The sequence below is a fragment of the Balaenoptera borealis genome (assembly GCF_965194805.1).
Source record: "Balaenoptera borealis genome assembly, chromosome: 4".
Lineage (NCBI taxonomy): Eukaryota > Metazoa > Chordata > Mammalia > Artiodactyla > Balaenopteridae > Balaenoptera > Balaenoptera borealis.
Genome location: NC_138861.1, coordinates 38,396,666 through 38,418,881, shown reverse-complemented (window position 1 = coordinate 38,418,881; position 22,216 = coordinate 38,396,666). Strand labels below are relative to the sequence as shown.

The following is a 22,216-nucleotide window of genomic DNA, read 5'->3' as shown; positions in this document are numbered from 1 at the left end:
ATTGTGTCTATCCCGCCTCACAAACCGATGCTCTCCACCTGTAACTCACCATTCTCACGACCATGCCATGGGACCTCTCACCTGGTCTTTTATTCCTCTACTTTCTACTGCCAACCCTGCTGCCAGATTAAGCACATGAGGCTTAATCTTAAAAACCACGAGAGGCCCTGATACCTCTAAAATTAGATCCAAAGTCCTAAGGTGGCCGTCTCAACCTCCCCACACCTGGCCCAGATCTCTTTCCAATCTCATCTCGTACCACTCGTTCCCGTTCCAACAGGAGCCTCTTGTTCCCAGAACACACACCTGCTGTTTCTCTGATGACACGATGCCCCACACCTGAAGTGTCCCCTTAAAACACCTCCACCTGTTCAAACTCCATTCTAAAACCTACTCAAATCACCTCTTCAGGAAACTTTCCAGATTTCCCACAGTTGGGCATAAACTCTCGGAAATCTCGGCAGCTTTCTCTCTATCTGTCTGAGAGCAATTACTCTCCACCATTTCTTCTTTTCCCTACAGGACTGTCTTCACTTCTCCCAAATCTCACACCATGTCTGACTCAGAGCAGGCACTCATGACAGATGTACTGAATTAATCCATAACAAGTACAGTCTGTCCTCCGTGGGTTCCCCATTAGCGGATGTAATCAACAGCAGATCGAAAATATTTGGAAAAAAAGGTTCCAGAAAGTTCCAAAAAGCAGAACTTGCATTTGCTACACGCTGGCAACTACTTACATAGCATTTACATTGTATCAGGTATTATAAGTAATCTAGAGATGACTTAAAGTATATGGGAGAATGTGCACAGGTTATATGTAAATACTCTGCCATTTTATATAAAGGACTTGAGCATCCGTGGATTTGGTATCCGCAGGGGGTCCTGGAACCAATCCCCCCCAGATACCGAGGGACAACTGTATACTTTAAGAACAAAACATATGCAGAACTCACACATTTTGAGGCACAACCCCAATTTGAAAATCCTTGGGAATTTCACAGTACCCTTTCTACCTGGGAAATGCAATTTTCTGGTTTGCAAGGGAAGAAAGACCTTGATAATTTTTTTGGCCCGCGAACACTTCTTTTAAAACAAAATCTTAATGTACTGAGTGGAAATGAAGCCAAAACATATGGATTAAGTTTCCTATAAAGTACATATGGATTTTATGAAAACAACAAAGAGGCTTGGATAAAATGTGATCTCCAAAGCAGATTAACCAAGGGTCTTTTTCTAACTCCAAAATTAATCTGTAGCTTTCTTGCTTTAATTATAGGTTGAAAGTTTCCTTTTCTGACTTAGTGACTTTCCTAGTCAGAGTTAACATTTTTCACATTCCTAGGGAAGAAAAATAAGTAACTGAGGAAAAGAAAACATTTTCCTTCTACTGTCATTACCCCCCCCCATTCCTTCTCCTTCAGAGACACCACCTAGGCCGTTTCATTTCATTGCTAGTTTCCCCTCCTTTTTTGAATTAATTTTTTTTCCTTCCTCACGAGACTATTCTTTTTAACGTTTGCTATCCTTCCTCCCTCTCTCTTTTTCCCTTTGTTCTCAAACATTAAGAGGAACCGTATCTCTCCCTCACTACATTCAAGTCAAACATCAGCTCCTTTGGGTGGTGTATGTGGATCCGTTGTCAAGAAAACGTATGGCTCAGCTGGGGCCAGACATCCCTGTGAAGTGTTTCTACGCAATCACCCTTGTTAGCAGAAATACTCTTCCTCATAGCAGAGCCTGGACTCCGAAGTGAAGTCCACTTTAGCAGGAACGAAGAGCTGGGAGTGAAAGTGGACAAGGATGAAATCAAAGGGGGGAAAAAAGAGGTAATAGGGATAGTAAGTTCTCAAAAATGTTCACTAATCCAAGCTAACTGCCCCAACCCAACCCCAAGCAACCCTCTGCTTCCAAAGCTAAACTCACACACTCAATGAAGAATCTGAAAGTCAATATCTCACCTCCTCTTGGTAGGAAACCTCAGGACTTCAATCAGTATTGGTTGTGCGTTCACAGCACTATCTAGACTGGCCACCGAAAGGGAGAGAGGGAGAACCGAAAGCCCTTTACTTCATTCTATAAAGCTCCATCTCCGAGAGTGGGTCCAGTTCCATCTGCTGTTAACTATTATAATTGGCTCGCCAATGCCACTTGGAATTCCTGTAAGATTGGTTAACAAGGTGAAAGCAGCCTTCTCTATTTCCCAGCAGAAAAAAATCGTGTACTTATCTTCCCAGCTTCAAATACGAGAAGAAAATAGGAAGCTACGGCATTAGATGGAGAGCCTTTTATCCAAGAGCAAGACCCAGAACCAGTATTTTCACAAATAAATTGGATAAAAGTTCTCTTAATTGGGATTTAATCTAATGATAGCTGCGCTCCTAAACATTGTCTCGAAGCTTATAGTCTAATCATTTCTTTTTCTCAAAATGAATAGTAGCCATCGTGCCCTGAAGCTGTCTGGATAGTTCACCGTACACATTAATGACAGTTTGATGGGGCCATAAAAGGAGGCATAAATGCACCACTAGCTACCAAAAAACAAAACCAAAAACCCCACCAATGTCTGACACCCACAACACAAACTGCTTTTACCATACTGGTAAAGCAAATCTCTAACCAGGTTTCAAGCCTAGCTTTTCAGTGGGAACCGATATTTGCACCAGCTAGAATTGCTCTAGCCAACAGCAAACGCAACAAGAATCCAAGAAGTGTTCTCACAACACCTGTGCAAAGGGACCAGACCTCTCTTCATCTGTCTCTTTCCCACTCCCCTGACCCCCAGAAATTTCACTGAATCCATTAATTCACCAAATAAATACTAACCAAGCGCCTAAGGAATACCAGGTATTATTCTAAATGTGCAAAAAGATCTTTGCCCTCAAAGATCTAGAAGAAAGAAATAGATAACAACTAGAAAAATAAGGCAATCGCATAATATGTTAGACAGGGATGTGTGCTGTGGGACACAAGTCCCGAAACAGGGCTCAACCCCCTAGATCGTGACCCGCTTTCCATCAGGAACTGTAATGTTCATCTTCACCTCCCAGCACCTAATACATACTTGGCATATAACGCAATCTCAATATTTTAGAAAATTTATAAACAATTAAAGTTGTTGACCAAGCATTTTAACAGTTTTCCAATTCCCTATCTTAAAAGTGAGGAAAGTTATTAGCAAGGTCCTGATCTATATGAACAGAATAAAGGGGGGAAAAAATCTAAAAGTTCTTGAAAGAGTCTATTGTATTTTGAAAAATCATGTATTCCCTTGAATACAGAGAAACAAACAACAGGATATGTTACCTAAGAGAGTATTCATTTTAAACCAGAGATTCTCAACCTGGAGGCCCCGGGTTTGAGGATGTTGTGTGTGAATCCCCGGAAACTGTTAGCGCAATTGCAGGGAGAGGGACAGCTGTGTGTGTTTTTCTGGGGAGAGTGTGATACAGATTGACAAAAAATGTTTTCCCTGTGTTACAGTAAACAGAATTTGAGTGAGAAATCCAAGGATAGGAACAAAGGCAGCAAAAAACATAAACAGTCCACAATGACACTGCCGATATTCCTTTGCATCTGGATTAAACGTTGCTTCCTTAAACCAGTGAGATAACAGAAGACCGGGTAAGCTTCAGATTTGTGGAACTCCATCCAAAGACAGAAGCTCCATGAGGACTTCTCAGAACCAGGCTCACCATCATGATAATAAAATCATTAAATAAAAAGAGAGAGGAGGGAAATCTAAGAGGACAGTTGTACCTCACACAGGGACGAGCCCGAAACAGGAAATCCCTTCTGGAAAAAAAAAAAAGCACTTTTACCTTTTCATGATTTTCAATTAAAATTTCCACGACAATATTCTGAAACTTCAAATCCATGATGGCAGCAACAGTTTCTTCCTGTGGCCTCATCAGAGTTGGTCCAAACACCACTCCTAAATTTGCCACGGTCATGAGGTTCTGCTTGGAGTGATTTGAAACACTAACAAGATGAGGGGGGGAAGAAAGGTCTCTGGTTAAAAGAAGGGGCAATAACGGTGGCATGCAGAGTATTTTGCAACTCTGTATTTCCCTAAAAACAAGGAGGCAGACTCAACTGTCCTCAACGTCTGCCACTGAGATCACCGCATCTGGCAAGGCCCCATGTGATGGGGTCCCTGACTACCTTCCTACTTCCCTTTCTTTGATGTTCTGCTTAACCACAGCATCTTTCTTAATAATTCTATGTATATGCTAAGCTTGTGTCTCTGAACACCTTCATTTACTGTTCCTTTCTACTTAGAACATTGCTTCTTTCCCCAGGTCATTACACCCTCGCTTCCAGGGACTACTAGACCACATGGCACCATTGTAAGAATCACCTTCACAAGCACACAGAGCTTGATCAGAACACCCACACTCATCCCTCTGGCCCAGTACCATTGTGCAGTGAACAACCTGGACAACTGTTCTCAGCAGCCCTGCAACCTAATTCGGGTCTCAACTCAAAAGGTCTCATCCTCAGAAACGAAGTCCCATAACAACCCACTTTATAGTCCAACACCCAACATATATTCTTTATCCCTCACTCTACTTGGTCTTTTTACCATTTATCACCTGAAATTATTTTATATTTTTATTTTTAATGTTTATCATCTTTTCCATCTTAGAAAGAAGGGACTTCATGAAAGTAGGGACTTTGTCTATCTTGTTCAACTATGTATCTTTGTATCAGCTAGCACCTTAAGAATGTTGTAAAGCAATTATACTCCAATAAAGATGTTTAAAAAAAAAAAAAAAAGAAGGCATTCAACCAATATTTGCTGACCAAATGAATGAACAGCTTTACTAGCAGTAGGACCCTTGGAAACTCATAATATCCTCTGGCCTTCAGTTTCTTTTTCATGTGAAATATGGGTTGTAAAACATAGCATTCCTCAGCTTCCTCTCACCTCTAAAATTTTACAATTACAGTGATCTAGGAGTCCTTTATATATGAAGAAAGAGCTAATTTTTCCACTGAATTATTAGATTTTGCTTGCTTTGCAAAGAGGGAGTGAAAGGAATAAACTGGATCCTATGAAATAACTACGTATTATTGGATTAAACAAACTTGAAGGACATGTTCAGACTCAGAGTTAGGTAGGTGTGAAACCAAGCTAAATTTGCTAACAGGCTTATAATCACATTTCCAGAATCTGTATGCAGGGAAATGTATAAGATTCTCTTTTCTTACTTCAAATCAAACCCTGAGTTGCTGGCAGTGACATTAAGCAAATAATTATACAACTTCATGAAAGCATCACATTTCATCACTCTTGTCCAAAACACACACAATAAGGCAAGTGTCCAGCCTGCTCTCGCAGGTGTGGTCCCTGGTATTGTGTAAACAGCCCCAGTTCCAAGTGTTACATATCCGACACCACCGCACGGTGCCCAGAGCAAAATAAAGCAAGTTAGGAAGAAAAAGAGGCTTACTTAGTTAAGTGTTTCACCAAAATATCCAACATTTCTTTATTTTTCTCCGGCAGTTTGTGTACCAAGAAATGGATAGCGTTAACACGAGATTCTGGGCTGCCGCTTTCTTTTACGAAAAAAAAAAAGAAAGAAAAGAAAAAGAAAAAAAATGGTTAGCAGAGGACTCAGAATCAAATATATTCCTAAAAACAATTACAATAGCTCATCCATTAAATCTTTAAGCAGATAATTTACATGTATTTTGTCACTTTTCAAAGGAAAAGAAAATCCGTCTATCCATCTTTCTCCCTATTAGGAATCTTCTATGCCTCCCCTATGACGTAATTTCAGCGGGGCTGCAATCAGTGCCTTTCCCTCTGCTGATATTCAAGAACAGAGGGCGACTACGGATTCTCCCTCTGGCACGCTGCATCTCAAGTCTGCTCCTCGCTTACCTGAGGAGACTAGTCACCGGGTCACTGCCCCACATTGGAATGCAAATAAAATATCAGGATTAGGTTCCTGCCTTTTATGGGTTAAACTTTATCCCCCAAAATGATATGCTGAAATTGCAAACCCCCCTCCACCCCGGTATCTCAGAATGTGACTATTTTTAAATGTACCAGGGATTTGTTTTTATCAGGTGTGGTAAGACACGCAGACATGGAAACAGCTCTCAGGAACGAAGACGCTTATCCTCACAGATCCCTAGAAACAAGGGGTACGGCACGCCATGCAGGGCCACATGGGGAAGCACCGGGGAGGTCAGGAGGCAATGAGCAAAAGGAAAATGTGGGCAAGAGGGTTTACTGCAGTATCCACATGAAGGCACAGGCAAGGCAGGGTAAGCAGGCTTAAGATTGGTTGGTGTGAATTTTTTCAGCAGGCTCGGGGGGTATAGAGACTGTTCCTGATTATCTGGTACCTGGCTCTGAGGCGGTTAAGGCAGAAGAGTATTGGTCTGGAGTGTTAGAACCCGAAAGATGGGGTCGGGGAGGGAAAATGGGCTCTGGATTGGTTAGTTTGCACATGGAAAGTGTGCTCAGGTTAAATATCTCTAGGAATTGGTTAGCCCCAGGAAGGGCTGTCTCCCCAGGGTCAGTCAGGCCCCAGATGTCGAAACATTAGAATAATGAGACATACTTGACGGTGCTTATTTGGAATAAGGTCACTGCAGATATCATTAGTTAAAATGAGACCACAGTGGGGCAGGGTGGTCCTTTAATCCGATGGCTGGTATCCTTATAAGAAAACAAAGACATAGAGGGAAAATGGCCACGTGAAGGCAGACATATGGGAGAGTATCACGTATCAATGGAGACAGAGATTGAAGAGATGCGCCTACAAGCCAAGGAATGCCAAGGATTGCCAGGAAACACCAGAAGGTGGATGGGGCCAGGCTCCCTCCCTAGAGCCTTCCAAGGAAGCACGGCTCTGCTGACACCCTGATTTGGGACCTCACCTCTCGAACTGTGAGAGAATAAATCTCTGCTGTTTTAAGCCATCTGGTTAGTGGTACTTTGTCACAGCAGCTCTAGCGAACAAATATTGAATATATTACCTTTATTCCTTAGACTTTGGTATTAATGATCATCCATGGCTCTTACTAACCATGTGTCCAAATTCCCTTTATTGTGTTGATAGAATATTATGGGACAAATCAATAAAATGCTTATTATTGAGAATTATGCTAGAGTTGTCAGGGGTGTCAAAGAAGTGACTGATAAGAACTTGGTGCTCAGTTTACCACAGCAGGAAGGAAGGTTACAAATCGTTATGGAAGTTCACAGAGAGCTGGCAGGGATGCTCAGGAAGGTTTCGCATAAGGGAGAACGTTTGAGTCAGAGCTTGAAGAACGGGAGAGGTTTCGGGAAGGGTGGAACTGAGGGGTGTGGGGTACATTCAGGATTCAGCAAATAGTGTGAGAAAATACACAGCCTATTCAGAGACAGCTCCCTAAGCTGATATAAAGGTGGTCAGAGCCAAACGTTGGTCCGTAAAGACCGATATTACTCAGCCATAAAAAAGAACAAAATAATGCCATGTGCAGCAACATGGATGGACCTAGAGATTGTCATACTGAGTGAAGTAAGTCAGACAGAGAAAGACAAATATATGATATCGCTTATAGGTGGAATCTAAAAAGAAAATGGTACAAATGAACTTATTTACTACAAAACAGAAATAGAGTCACAGATGTAGAAAACAAACTTATGGTTACCAAGGGGGAAGCAGGGGGAGGGATAAATTGGGAGATTGGGATTGACATATACACACTGCTATATATAAAATAGATAACTAATAAGAACCTGCTGTATAGCACGGGGAACTCTTCTCAATACTCTGTAATGACCTACATGGGAAAAGAATCTAAAAAAGAGTACATATATGTATAAATGATTCACTTTGCTGTAGAGCAGAAACTAACACAACACTGTAAATCAACTATACTCCAATAAAAATTAGTTTTAAAAAAAAAAGAGAACTTGTCTTTACTGGTTGCTTCTAAATTAGTCACTGAAAGTAAAGCAAGGAAGGAATATGAGGAGAGTTAAATTGGGGGGAAGACATACCTGACATTTTTAGAGGATGAATTAGAATGGGGAAAAGAGCAAACTAAGAGGGAACCGCTCTGTAGTCAAGAAGTATTGAGGCAGGAAGGGGCGGGGATGGGGGTGGGGAAAGGGATCAAACTACAAATAAGGAAATAGAGCAAAGAAGTATAGTCTGCAGTCAGATGGTGGAATCACCGCTTCCAACTGACAGCTAAGTGGCCTTGAGCACGTTACCTAACCTCACTGGGCCTCAGGGTCCTCACCTGCAAAATGAAGTGAATAGCACTATCTTAGAAGGCCACTTGAGATTCCGTGAGGCGGCATCTGTAAAGCACTTAGCCCCAGTAGCCGGCATACAGAGGCACTGGACCGCTGTTAGCAGTCATTGCTGATGCTGTTCACGTCACTGTTGATGTCTGTCTTCCTCTTATGTCAGAGCTACTATGGAAGAGGTAGAATTGACAGGATTCAGCCTCGGACCGGCTACGGGTCAAAGGAAGGAGGCAAAGATGACCGACGTTTCATGTCCCGGTTACCTGGCAGTACAGTCAGTTCTGCTGACAAACAGGAACCCAGGAGGCAAAGCGGGTTTGAGGAGGAAGATGATGGTGGAAGTGATGGAGAAAGTGACATTCAGGGGCTGGTGTTCTAGCAGGTATCTGGGAAGGGGAAGAGGCTTTAGAGCTGAAGGCCAGCCACGCTCACCAAAGGATGTGACCTCCAGCACGTGGCCAAGGCTGCCCGAGTACTTCAGAGGCTAACAGAGGACGCGGTGGGGAAAAGAGCTCCAAAGACGTACAGGGGAGATGCCAGCAGGGAGCTAAGCAAAGCACAGGAGGAGGAAGAGACAAGAGGACCAGGGAGCTTCAGTGTCGTCAGAAAGTCAAGTGAGAAGAAACCTGCAAAGACTGGGGAGCTAGTGCTATCCAGAGTTAAGGGAGACTGGGGAATCGACAGACAGAGAAGGGGGCCACGGCTAAATTTACCAATTTTTACAAAAAAGGAGGTTAAAGAGTGAAATGCTGAAGAGGATGGGGAGGGTGGGATTTCAGACCAATGGTTCAAAACAGGAGAAAAGGAAGGGAAGGGGAAAGAAAGGTAAAGCAGATCAAGAACAGGGAATTTGGTGGGGCTTTTTTGTTTGGTTTTTATAACTGAGGCGCAATTGACATGTAACACTGTATTAGTTTCAGGTGTACAACACAGTGATTCAATATTTGGATACACTGCAAAATGATCACCACAATAAGTTACCAAATTTTTTTCTTGTGATGAGAATTTTTAAGATCTACTCTCTTGGGACTTCCCTGGTGGCGCAGTGGTTAGGAGTCCACCTGCCAATGCAGGGGACACAGGTTCGAGCCCTGGTCCAAGGATCCCACATGCCACAGAGCAGCTAAGCCCATGCGCCACAACTGCTGACCCTGCGCTCTAGAGCCCGCGAGCCACAACTACTGAAGCCCGCGCGCCTGGAGCCCGTGCTCCGCAGCAGGAGAGGCCACTGCAATGAGAAGCCCATGTGTAGCAACAAAGACCCAATGCAGCCAAAAATAAATAATAAAATAAATTTATAAAAAAAAAGATCTACTCTCTTAGCAACTTTCAAATATACAATACAGTATTATCAACTATAGTCATCATGCTATACATTACATCCTCATGACTCATTTATCTTTTTTTTTCTTTTTCTCATTTATCTTATAATTGGAAGTCTGTACCTTTTGACCCCCTTCTCCCACTTTGCCCACCCCCCGGCCTCCCACCTCTGTCAACCACCCATCTGTTCTCTGTACCTATGAACTTGGGTTTTTTGTTTTTTTTGTTGTTTTTTTTTTTTTAAGAGTCCACAAATAAGTGAGATGATACAGTATTTATCTTTCTCTGCTTGACTTAGGGAATTTTTTTTTCAAAATGATAATAGTTTCACCTTCTTATCATTGTAAAAATTAAATATCTTTTCTGCTAAAATTTTAGCAGACATAGATAAAATAAAAATTCAGTTAAAAAAAGCACTAAAAATCTGAAACATATATAGTTGAGAAAGAGCAAGCAATCAGACTACAAGAACTCCTACAAATCAGAAAAGAGAGAGAAAACCCAAAAGAAAAACAGGGAAAAGCATGGAGCAGAAACTTCATGAAAGGGGACAGCCATACCACCAATAAGTGTATGGAAAAAGCACTAAACCTCATTAGTTATCAGAAAAATAGAAATTAAAACCACAATAAAGGATTCCCATACACCCATCAGGATGGCTTTAAGTGAATATTAAGCTTGGGCAAGGACACGAAGAAACTGGAACTGTCACAGAGTAACTGGGTGGGAATAATTAAATGGTACAACCACTCTGGAGAACTGTTAGGCAGTATCTACTAATGTTGAACACACACATTCCCAACGACCCCAAAATGTCACTCAAAGGACCATTCACTAAAGGACACATAGCAGAATGTTCTCGGCAGCAGCACCCTTGGTAACAGTCCAAAACCGAAGCAACTCAAGTACCCATCAAGAGCAGAACAGGAGGGTGGTGGTATATTCATACCATGGAATACGGTACTGCAATGAGAGCGAACGATCCACTGATTCACTCAACAGGAATGAATCTCACAAGATAAGCAAAAGAAGCCAGACACATTGGTATATTATGTTTGATTCCATTTACAAAAAAGGTCAAATGCAGCAACCCTCACCTGTGGTGTCAGAAGTCAGGAGTGTGCTCACATATCATGGGGGTGGATGGTGACCGTGTGGGTATGAGGAAGGGCTTCTGACAATGTTTTTTTTTTTCGGCTGCACCACTCAGCTTGTGGGATCTTAGTTCCCCAACCAGGGATCGAACCCAGGCCCTCGGCAGTGAAAGCACAGAGTCCTAAACACTGGACCGCCAGGGAATTCCCCAATGTTCTATTTCTTGATCTGGGGGCTGATTACATGGTTATCTTGACTCTGAAAATTCATTAAGCTGAACACTTATTATTTACACTTATTATTTGTGCACATTTCTGTTATGTTTCAACAAAAAGTTCCTTAAAGTTACTCACAGTAAATCTCAACCTAAGATAAGCTAGTAATTTTCTTAATTATTTCAGATCCTTTTTCATTATGTTATTACAAGATATTGAATATAATTCCCTGTGCTATACAGTAGGTCCTTGTTGTTTATCTATTTTATATATAGTAGTGTGTATCTGTTAATCCCAAGCTCCTAATTTATCTCCCCCTCCCCTTTCCCTTTTGGTAACCATAAATTTATTTTCTATGTCTGTGAGTCTATTTCTGTCTTGTAAATAAGTTCATTTGTATCATTTTTTAGATTCCACATATAAGTGATATATTGTATTTGTCTTTCTCTTTCTGACTTACTTCACTTAGTATGATAATCTCTAGGTCCATCCATGTTGCTACAAATGGCATTATTTCATTCTTTTTTATGGCTAATATTCCATTGTGTGTGTGTATGTGTGTATACACACACATCTTCTTTACTCATTCATCTGCTGAAGGACATTTAGGCTGCTTCCATGTCTTGGCTATTATAAATAGTGCTGCTATGAACACTGGGGTGCGTATATCTTTTTGAATTAGAGTTTTCATCTTTCCCAGATATATGCCCAGGAGTGGGATTGCTGGATCATATGGTATCTCTATTTTTAGATTTTTAAGAACACTCCATACTGTTCTCTATAGTGGCTACCCTAGTAACTTTTAAATTTAATCATTTCAGAGTTTTCCTTCCTTTTTTGTAATGAGATGTTCAAACAGCCTATTTTATTTAATATATAATGGAGGGACTTCCCTGGTGGCGCAGTGGTTAAGAATCCGGCTGCCAATGCAGGGGACATGGGTTCGAGCTCTTCTCCGGGAAGATCCCACATGCCACAGAGCAGCTTAGCTCGTGCGCCACAACTACTGAGCCCGCGTGCCTAGAGCCCGTGCTCCGCAACAAGAGAAGCCACCGCAACGAGAAGCCCGCGCACCACAACAAAGAGTAGCCCCCGTTCGCCGCAACTAGAGGAAGCCCGCGCACAGCAACAAAGACCCAACGTGGCCAAAAATAAATAAATGAAATTAATTAATTAATTTTAAAATATATATATATATAATGGACATCTCTCCATGTCTTTAAATGGAGTGCAAGTGCACACCATCAATTTTATGAATATTTAGATTGCTCCCAATGTTTGTAAAGTTAAGTTTGTTCCAATTTACACTTCCAGGAGTAGTGTCTGAGAGGGAGGAATGAGATTTTACAACACAGAACACATTGTGGCTAAAGGGAGGGGAGGGAAAAGGCTAGGAAATGAACAGGCACATGATAAAGCAGAACGCAAACAATCAAATCATGTAAAAGACTCTTTGATACAGACTACATTTGTCTTTGAAAATAAAAGTACAGCTGTCTAAAGAGTTAGGTGATAAATTACAATCAAGTTTTTAATCTGGAGTTAAAACCAAGATAATGCCTTACTAAATCAAAGCTGGAGGAAAATGAAAGCAATAAAAATATAATAGCATTTTCAACTCACAGCTTTGATTTTTAAAATGAATTTAAAGCAAGGACTCTGATAAACAGTCAAAAATTCCAAAGGAAGAAAAGGATAACTGCCTACAATAAGAATTTTGTACATTCAAAAACTGAAAATTTTTGAAAACTGCACTGAAACACTTTCTAACTCATGTGTGTCTTGTCATTAATAATCACCTTCCTCCAAAGAAAACCCAACTTTAATATTTTTTGATTTATTACTTATTGAGAAACACAAGATAGGAAAATAGCTTCCCACCTTCTAAGGATAAGGGCCTTCATTTCTAAGTGGAAAATACTAGAATCAGTTTTAAAAATAAAATCAAAACCTTCCACTTGCTTTTTTGAGTCCCTCTCCCACCAGCTCACTCCTATCTCATTTGAAATCATACACACATTCTTTTCCAAGTCTGCTTTTTCCCTCTTCTTCCAAAAAGAAGAATTTGTGTACAGTAAAACTTTTTCTCTATCTTGTTCATTTTGATATTAATTAAAGCTTTGTATTAATGGGCATTTTCATGTGGCTACAATAATAACTTTAAGGTACTCAAAAAGTTTTCTAAGATAAATTACCCTTAGTTGCTTATGCTATGTGCATTTCATTATATTTTAATTGATATAAATTACAAAGAATGCACAGTATAACTTTTTAAAAATCTGAGATACTGAATTAATCATAACACTAAATTCCTGACGAATGCCAGGGACCGGAGTTTACTGTAATAGCAAAAGCATTTTTAATTGTGAAACTACAAATCAGCATCTACAACACTTAATGTCTATCTGCTTATGTTGCTGTGCCAGCTAATGGAGACTGAAAAAGATAGGAGCGTAGCTTACTGGACCTTATCAAAGACACACAGACAGGGAAACTTAAATTTGATATTTAAACATCATCAGTCAGTAATACTGTAATTTCAGGAAAGCATTAGCAGTAACCATTCAAGCACTTCCCACAGCACAAGGGGTTTCAATTACCAGACATCAAGCATCCCAGTTCTTCTGTGGGAGACACTATTTAATACCAGAAATTGACTACAGCAGGCTAAGATAGCTTGATATCATTAAGCATCCAATTCCTTTAATTTCCAGATTTCTGAGTCCCTCTCCACCAAGACAACATGATTTTGTCTTGTTTCCCCTGCAGGTTTACCAATAAGGATAGAACATTCTGGCTGAGCAAATGCCAGTGCCTTGGATCCTATAATAGTTTTCTTTTTCATCAATAAGTGACTAAAGAACTGTGTGATTATGATTTTGCTTCCCAGGTACCTTGACTACAGGAAGAAAACATACTGAACACAGCAAGACAAGTGTTCTGGTTTGGGGGACAGAAATTTTTCATGTGATGCCATATTAGGCGTCCAGGCTTCAGCTGTCATTCTCAAACCAAGTTTAACATGAGTCCAGCCCTGAAGCATGGATCCAATTCTTACCAATATGATCCATCACAGACTCTGAGCCTGAAAGGCTGAGACACACACCAAGGACTACAACATTCTCAAAGGTAATAAACATCATGCAGTAAGAGATCCAGGTAAATGCCTGCCAGCCTTCCCCAGCTGGCACGACCTTCTGATTCCTGCGTAAACCAAGCAAACTGTATTTTCATCTTACAAATTTCTATACTAAAAGCCCATTATATTCTCTTGAGATGGATGGTGTGAAATAATAATAAATATACGTATACTGGTCTCTGCACCCAGTTCCTGATGCTGAGCTCCTAAAACCCTTGTATTTGGGGGTGCTCAGAGAGTCTTTTGTTCTAGTATTTCTAGTTTCTGATACAGAGCTCCTAGGGGCTCTGTCACTTCCTGAGTGATTGGAATGTCTGACACCAAGCTCCTAAGTCCCCTGGAATTTGGAGTCTGATAAGAACATCTTCTGTTTTAATGAGGTGACTTTTGGTGGGCTTCTAGATGGGGGCTGGTCACAAGAGAGGTTAGAAGCTTGGAATTTTCCGATCGACCCACCATTCTCTGGAGAGGGGAGGGGGCAAGACATGGAGCTAACAATCCATCATGGCTACAGGATGAAGCCTTCATAAAAATCCCCCTAGCACAGGGTATGGACAGCTTCCAAGTGGGTGAACGTATCTCTATGCCAGGAGGGTGGCAACCCCCAACTTCACGGGACAAAAACTCCTGCACTCAGGACACTTCTGGACCTTGCCCTGTGTACCTGACTGTTCATCTGTGTCCTTTATCATATCCCTTATTATACCATAAGCTGGTAAACGGACATTTGCATTTCCCTGAGTTCTGTGACCACTCTAGCAAATTCTCATGTCCAAGGTAGGGGTTACAAGAAAGCTGATTTCTAGCCTGTCAGTCAAAAGTACCAGGGATAACCTGGGACTTGGAACTGGTGTCTTTCATGGGGGGGCAGTTTTGCAGGACGAGTCCTTAACTTGCGGGATCAGAGGCTAACTCCAGATAAACAGAATCAGACCTGAATCCAACTGCAGGACACTCAGCCGGCATCACAGAATTGGTTGGTGTGGGGAAAACCCACACATTTGGTGACCAGAAGTGCAGTACTATGTGTGTACAGAAGACACACAGGAGTGATTTTCCTAGACAGAGGATCTCCAGTTCCTTTTAGCAATTTTAAGTTAACTCCCTTAGCTGAAAGGGTTATTTGGACACTTTCAAAAAAAAGGTTTTTTTAATTTCTCAATGCATTCACCATTGACCAGTAGGTACTTCTTTTAAGAATGAAAAACAAAAGATGTTTGCCTTCTGTGGTGACAACAAAGAAAGAAAATTCACATTTGTAGCATACACTCCAGAAATTAACTCACAGGTTCTCAAGGGAGCTCTACAGGAAAGAAACTGATGAGAAGAAATGAATACCCAGGAGAAACCTTCAGAACCCTCAGCAGGGAGGGGAGAAAAGACCATCTCAACACCACAGAACAGGCTGAAACTACTGCACATGATTGAAGAGAATCAAAATTTAGTTTCCATGCTGGTGTGAGAGGCGGTAACAGAGATGGGTGATGCTTGATCATTTTAGAAGTCATCTCAGCTAAGACACTGCAGCAAAACAAGGGAATCTCTGCCATCGTTAATGGAAAATGATAGTTTAACTGCAATTCCAAGTTTCCAACATTACTCAAGAGGAGGCTAATCCTGGCCACCTGATTTCTGTGACCGTTTTAGTCAGCACTGGAAAGGACACATGCAAAAGATCAGAGGGCCTGCTCCTACACTCTTTCCTGAGAGAAGGGCGCTCACAAGAGAGCTGAATAAAAAATGAAAGTCTGCACTGGAAATGTTGGCCATGAAAATACACCCATTTAATATAGGTACTTTTTTCCCCATTAAATAAGGTAACTATGGGTCTCATGCCAACTGTAACTCCACTTGGGTGCAAATACCTGCCAATAATTACAGTAGCTACAGTGTTTCTCTGGAACAGGCTTGTTATTCAAATCATTGTGAAGACTCTACGTCAGATCCCGACATAGTCAGGAAGCAGAACACAAGGTACTTGTCTAGGAGGTGACGCTACCCTTCATACTTGCACAATGTCTTCTCCCACAGTGTTGAAAGACAGCCTCAACAACTCTTGAAACTCACCTCCTACCACCACGGACTTAGTAAACACTTGTAAGTTCCTACCGCTTCATCTGGTAAAATACATCGATGTTAGAATTTCAAACACACTGGATTCGGTTACAAGGTGTGATAATGATACTAACTTGTGGTAAATGAAAACTTTATTCCATAATCCCTTTATCTTTGTCCAATTCTCAAAGGATTCTAGATTAAAATTGGCACTCTTCTGCTTTTTCCAGTCTCTGAGGCAAACATGAAACAACTGTCCTCCAATGAGAGTTTAATTTCTCTTCCCCCGGTTTGCCAAAAATGCCACGGGGAAGAATCAAAACAACTAAGCATTTGCTTGAGTTTTTGCCAAGAAATCTTTCCCCCACTTCCTTGATCATACAAACTCCCTTTAAAAAGAAAAAAGAAATCCTCTTCCATGTGAAAACAAAAGTGAACAGAACCATATTTTTGCCTTTTCCAAATGCCTGTTTTATATGTAGAGTCTGACTGGGCCGAACTATTCCTTCTTTCTGCAGCCTCCTAGGAACCTTCATGCTGGCTGGAGCAGGGACCTCACAAGAAGATACATTTAAAGCAATGTTCAGGCAGCACTAACATAGGACCCAAAGGGATTGCTCTAAAGTTTTCAACAGATTAAACGATGGAATACATCCAAGGGAAGAAAATAAAAGGAAATGGAAATACAGTTACAACTACTGTCAGTGCACCTGTGAAAACCAATACTGCAGGTTTTAGCCAGTGGAACTGGGGTTTTGAATTTTAAATAAAGATCTCCAAAATCTGGCAAGTTACTTAACATGTCTCAACCTTCCTTTCCTTAACTATTAAATACCTAACACCAGAATATTTCAGAAGACTGTGATGATTTAACACCAAGTGTCGAATAGAAAAAGTGAGTGTGTATAACAGAGAGTGTAACAGAGTGTATCATAGAGAGAAAACAAGAAAGCTTGAAATCAGTATGACTCACAAAAAATGTAATCACAAATTAAAATGCTACCAACTATAAGCCTTTTTCATTTAACATTTTATCACATAGAATTCACTCTCTACCAAATATTGTGTGGGCTTCCGGCATGAGCTCACAATATTCCTTCTGCCTGCAATTTCCATCTCAATATCTTTCTACGTGAAGTCATTTCCAACATGCGAATCTCTCCGAATCTGCTCATCTCCCCAACCGTCTGCAAGTTAAATACTCCTGCGTTCCCATCGTACTGTGCTCATGCCATTATTATATACATTATGGTACAGGGAGAGGTGTGTGTGCCCCAATACTTGCTAAAGAATTGGCTCCTGGGGGCAGAAATCCTTTCATGGCTCTATATATTCATTATATACCAGTGACTAGTGCACAGTAGGAGATAAATAAATGTCCGTGAGTGAATGAATGAATGAATGAATAAATAAATATATTAATTGTCCCTTTTTTCATCTTCTAAAAGGGGGGGGAACCAAACACCTCCTCAAGTGATTTCCATTTTTAACACAGACTACAATAACATAAAGATAAATTTTTCATGTGGAAATTTCAGTTTGTACACACTGTCAATCACAAAACTGTTTCTATCACCTCAATGTAATACGTACTGGCTGGAACAATGAAGTCTCCGTGTAATTCATAGGTCATCAGCGGCTCTGGAAGACTCCTGTATTAAAAGGACAGCTTAGAATTACCAAACAAATACAAATAGGTCACCTCTTTTTGCATTCATTTTTTATAAAAGGATATTAAATATGTCATGCATTTCTTAATGTGCAAAACTTCCCTAGGAAATACTTTTACATATCAAAAAAGATACATCATTCAAATGGATTCCTTTATTAAGTGTTATCTGCACCATGCACTGTCCAAGCTTAAGCAGCCACAAATCTCTATCAGATCTAAGCACGTAGTATTTCATATTTAATCTTGGAAAGTACCTTTATAAACATCTGATTTCATGTATAAAACTTCCTTCCACATACTAACTTATTTAAAGTCAAATATTCTATCCAACCAAATATAAACATATAATTTTGAAAATCACCTCTAGGATATTAACTGAAGATGCCACAAAAAAAATATGGAAAAGATTAAACAAATTTAAAGAAATCCCTCTTTTTTTTTTTAAGATTTTTTTGATGTGGACCATTTTTAAAGTCTTTATTGAATTTGTTACAATACTGTTTCTGTTTTATGTTTTGTTTTGGACATGAGGCATGTGGGATCTTAGCTCCCCGACCAGGTATCGAACCCACACCCTCTGCACTGGAAGGTGAACTCTTAACCACTGGACCACCAGGGAAGTCCCTCCAGTCCTCTTCTCTTACATCTCTATTATAAAAACATGATATCCAATACTGATGTAGGCCTATGAAACAACAGAGAAATGAAATAAAATTGATCACAACTTGAAAAACACCTATATCATTTTAATTTTCTACAACCAGATTACATAAATGGTAGATTTTTATCCTGTGGTCAATAGAATGTTACAGTTCAATCAACATTTATACATATCTTAACTTTTAAAAGACCAGATCTCCAGACTCTATAAACACCTAAAGAACACTAAGACAAGTTATCAATCTGCACAGCCCTTCTGGAGGGCAATCTGGCAAGATAAAAGATAAAAATTTTTAAAAGGTTTAAATCACGTAGCCCAGAAATTCCTCTTCAAATGCTTAAAAATAAAAAAGAAATCAAAGATACACACACACAAAAATTTTAAACATATGCAAAAGCCAAAAAAATGCCAGGGATAAAGAAGGTCATTTCATATTGATAAAGAGGTCAATTCATCAAGAAGACATAATAACCCTAAATGGTTGTTTGTTTGTTTTTTAACAATCCTAAATGTTAGTGGGTCTAATAACAGGATCTTCAAAATCCAGGAAGCAAAAATGGATGGAACTGCAAGGAGAAATAGACAAATCCACAAATATGGCCAGAGACTTAAATACCTCTCTGTCTCAATAACTGATAGGACAAGTAGACAAAATCAGTTAGGACAGAGAAGATTTGACCAAAGCTATCAACCAACTTCACCTGACCGGTACGTCCATCACCTAAATGAAACGCCATCCAAAAGCAACAGAAGACACATTCTTTCCCAGTGCATATGAAGCATTTATCAAGATAAAGATATTCTGGACCATGAAACAAATCTCCATAAATTTAAAAGGGTTCAATTTATACAGGGTATTTCTCTGATTACAGTAAAAATTAAATTAGAAATCAATAACAGAGATATCTAGAAAACCTCAAAGAAAGGAATATCAGGAAGTATTTTGAATTGAAACAAAAATGAAAATACAACATATCAGAATTTAAGGGATGTTGGTAAAGCAGTATTTGGTGGTAAATTTATACCACTAAGTACCTATGTTAGAAAAAAGAAAGGTCTTAAACTTTCTACCTTAAACAGCCAAAAAGAGAGTAAATTAAACCCAAAATAAGCAGAAAAACAGAAACAAAGATCAGAGCAGAAATCAGTTAAACAGAAAACAAACAAACAAAAACAGAGAAAATAAATAAATCCAAAAACTGGTTCTTTGAAATAATCAATAAAGTTGGTAAGTCTAGCCATAATAATTAGGAAATAAAAGATAGAAAACACAAATCACCAATCAGAAATAATAGAGGTGACTGAAGAATCACTGCAGGTTCTAAAGTATTAAAAAGAAAATAAAATATTATGAAAATATTCATGCCCACAAATTCAACAGTTTAGATGAAATGGACAAATGTCTCAAAAGACACAAACTACTAAATCTCACTCCAAAAGAAATAAGTAACCTGAGAAATAGGTAACCCATATCTATTAGAGAAAATGAATTTGTAGTTAAAAATCCTGCCAATAAGAAAGCTCTAGGCCCAAATGAGTCACTGACAAATTCTACCAAACAGTTAAAAAAGAAATAATACCAATTCTATGCAAATCCTTCCAGAAAGTAGAAGAGGGAATATTTTCTAACTCATTCTTTGATGTCAGCATTTACCTTAGTACCAAAATTAAATACATTATAAGAAAACTACAGACCGATATTACTCATGAATGTAGATGCAACTATTCTAAATAAAACGTTAGCAACTGGAATTCAACAAGATAAATAAAAGGATAATACAGCATGACCAAGCTGGGTTTATCACAGAAATGTAACTGCCTTCATAGTAAAATAAAATCAGTGCAACTCACCATACTAGCAAACTAAAAAAGAAAAACTGTAAGATCATCTCAAGAGACAATTCAGTGGAGAAAGGATAGTTTTTCCCACAGATGGTACTGAAACAACTGGACATCCATATTCAAAAGTGAACTTGGATCCATATTTTATATCTTAACACAATGACTAACTTAAAATAGATCATAGATCTAACTGTAAAACCTAAAACTATTAAACTTCTAGAAGAAAACATAAAATCTTTGTGACTTTGGATTAGGCAAAAGCACAATCTATAAAGTACAGTCCATAAAAACTAGTAAATTCAACTTCATCAAAATTTTTAAATGCTCTTTGCAAGGCACTTTTAAGGGAATGAAAATACAAGCCATGACGCCATGAAGAAAACATTTGCAAAGCACATTATCTAAAGACTTGTATCCGAAATATCAAGATTTGGCAAGGGTGTAAAGGAAATGGAACTCTTGTACATCGTAAGTGGAAATGTAATGAAATACAACCACTTTGGAAAAAAGTTTGTCCGTTTCCCCAAAAGTTAAACATACCCCTATCGTACGATCCAGGCATTATACTCTTAGGATTTACCCAAGAGGAATGAAAGCTTATGTTCACTCAAAGATTTGTACACAAAGATTTTTAGTAGCTTTATTTATAAGAGCCAAAAGCTACAAACAACCCAAATATTTATTAACAGGTAAATGGATAAAACAGAAATTTGTGGTGTATCCATAAAATGGAACACTAGTTAGCATTGAGAAGGAATGAACTATTGGTCATTGCTACAACACAGGTGAATCTGTAATTATGCTGAGTGAAAGAACCCAGATTTTAAAAAGTACATGCTATGTTACTCCATTTATATGAAATTATAGGAAGTGCAAATTAATGTATAGTGACAGCTGGTTTGCCCAGGGATGAGGGAATGAGAAGAGAAAAGTGAGAGACAGGGAGTTCAAAGGGGCTTGAGGAAACTCTGGGGGTGATGGGAGGGTTCACCCACTTGATTTTGGTGATGGCTTCACAGATGTATGCACACATCAAACTTATCAAATTGTATACTATAAATATATGCAGTTTATTGTACATCAGTTACACGTCAATAAAACTTTAACAAAATAGATGGAAAAACATATTTACAGATTATGTTCCCTACATACAACTTTTTATTGAATAAATTTCGCTTGGAACATTGGATTAGTTTAAGGTGTACAGCCTGTTATTTTGATACATTTATATATTGTGATATCACCGATGTATCAATATTTATCACATTACATAATTATAGTGTACTATTATTGTCTACATTCATTATACTGTACATTAGATCTCTAGGGTCTATTTACTACTCATTACAAGTTTGTACCTTTATATACCAACAATCTTATCCCTCCACCATCCCCTAGTAGCCACCATTTTATCTTACATACAGTGTTTGATGCTGCAGGACACACACGGACACACACATGCGTGCGCGTTCACGTGAAGTGACAGCTGTAGAGGCTGAAACTAAAACTTAAAAGCACTAGTGAAGAAAAAACTGTTCTTTTATTTCCTCTCTCCCTCCCCTTCATCCCCTACACTCTCATTTAGAGAAGAAAAATAAAATGAATTACACCACAGACTAAATAAAGAAAAAGAAGAGGCAATCAGAAGGAAACCTTTGGTTTTGTTTCAAAACACGAACAAGCAGGAAGTAGCGATGAAGGAAAATGCTAATCTGTCAGAGAATGAAAGTTAAAGGGTTTCGAAAAGAAAGGGGGAAAAATGAGAACACTCAGAAACCCCATAGAGAGCATTTCTTTTCCAATAAAAATGAATTTGTATCTAGGTGTCTTCTACATGCTGCTTATATCATTGCTGTATGTCTAGCCAGGTAATGCAGCATAAAAAAATAAGTATTAAGTATTGTTAATGTTGGGGAAGCAGTAATAAAAATGACAAGTTCCCCATACAAAA

At 39.3% G+C, this 22,216-nt stretch overlaps 1 protein-coding gene across 8 annotated transcripts in view; it reads right to left on the bottom strand.

The window, feature by feature from the left end:
• The window catches only part of ARHGAP10 (Rho GTPase activating protein 10), a 335,488-nt gene that overhangs the window by 95,993 nt on the left and 217,279 nt on the right, over positions 1-22,216 (bottom strand). For all 8 annotated transcript variants that reach the window (XR_014243606.1, XR_014243607.1, XM_082388998.1 and 5 more), the window contains 3 exons: positions 17,684-17,742; positions 5,457-5,562; positions 3,822-3,981 (listed from right to left, as the gene is read on the bottom strand). Coding sequence is in view for 6 of the 8 variants with exons in the window: in XM_082388998.1 (XP_082245124.1) it covers positions 3,822-3,981; positions 5,457-5,562; positions 17,684-17,742 (325 nt within the window). In the remaining 2 variants the exon portion in view is untranslated. The remainder of the gene's footprint in view (positions 1-3,821; positions 3,982-5,456; positions 5,563-17,683; positions 17,743-22,216) is intronic.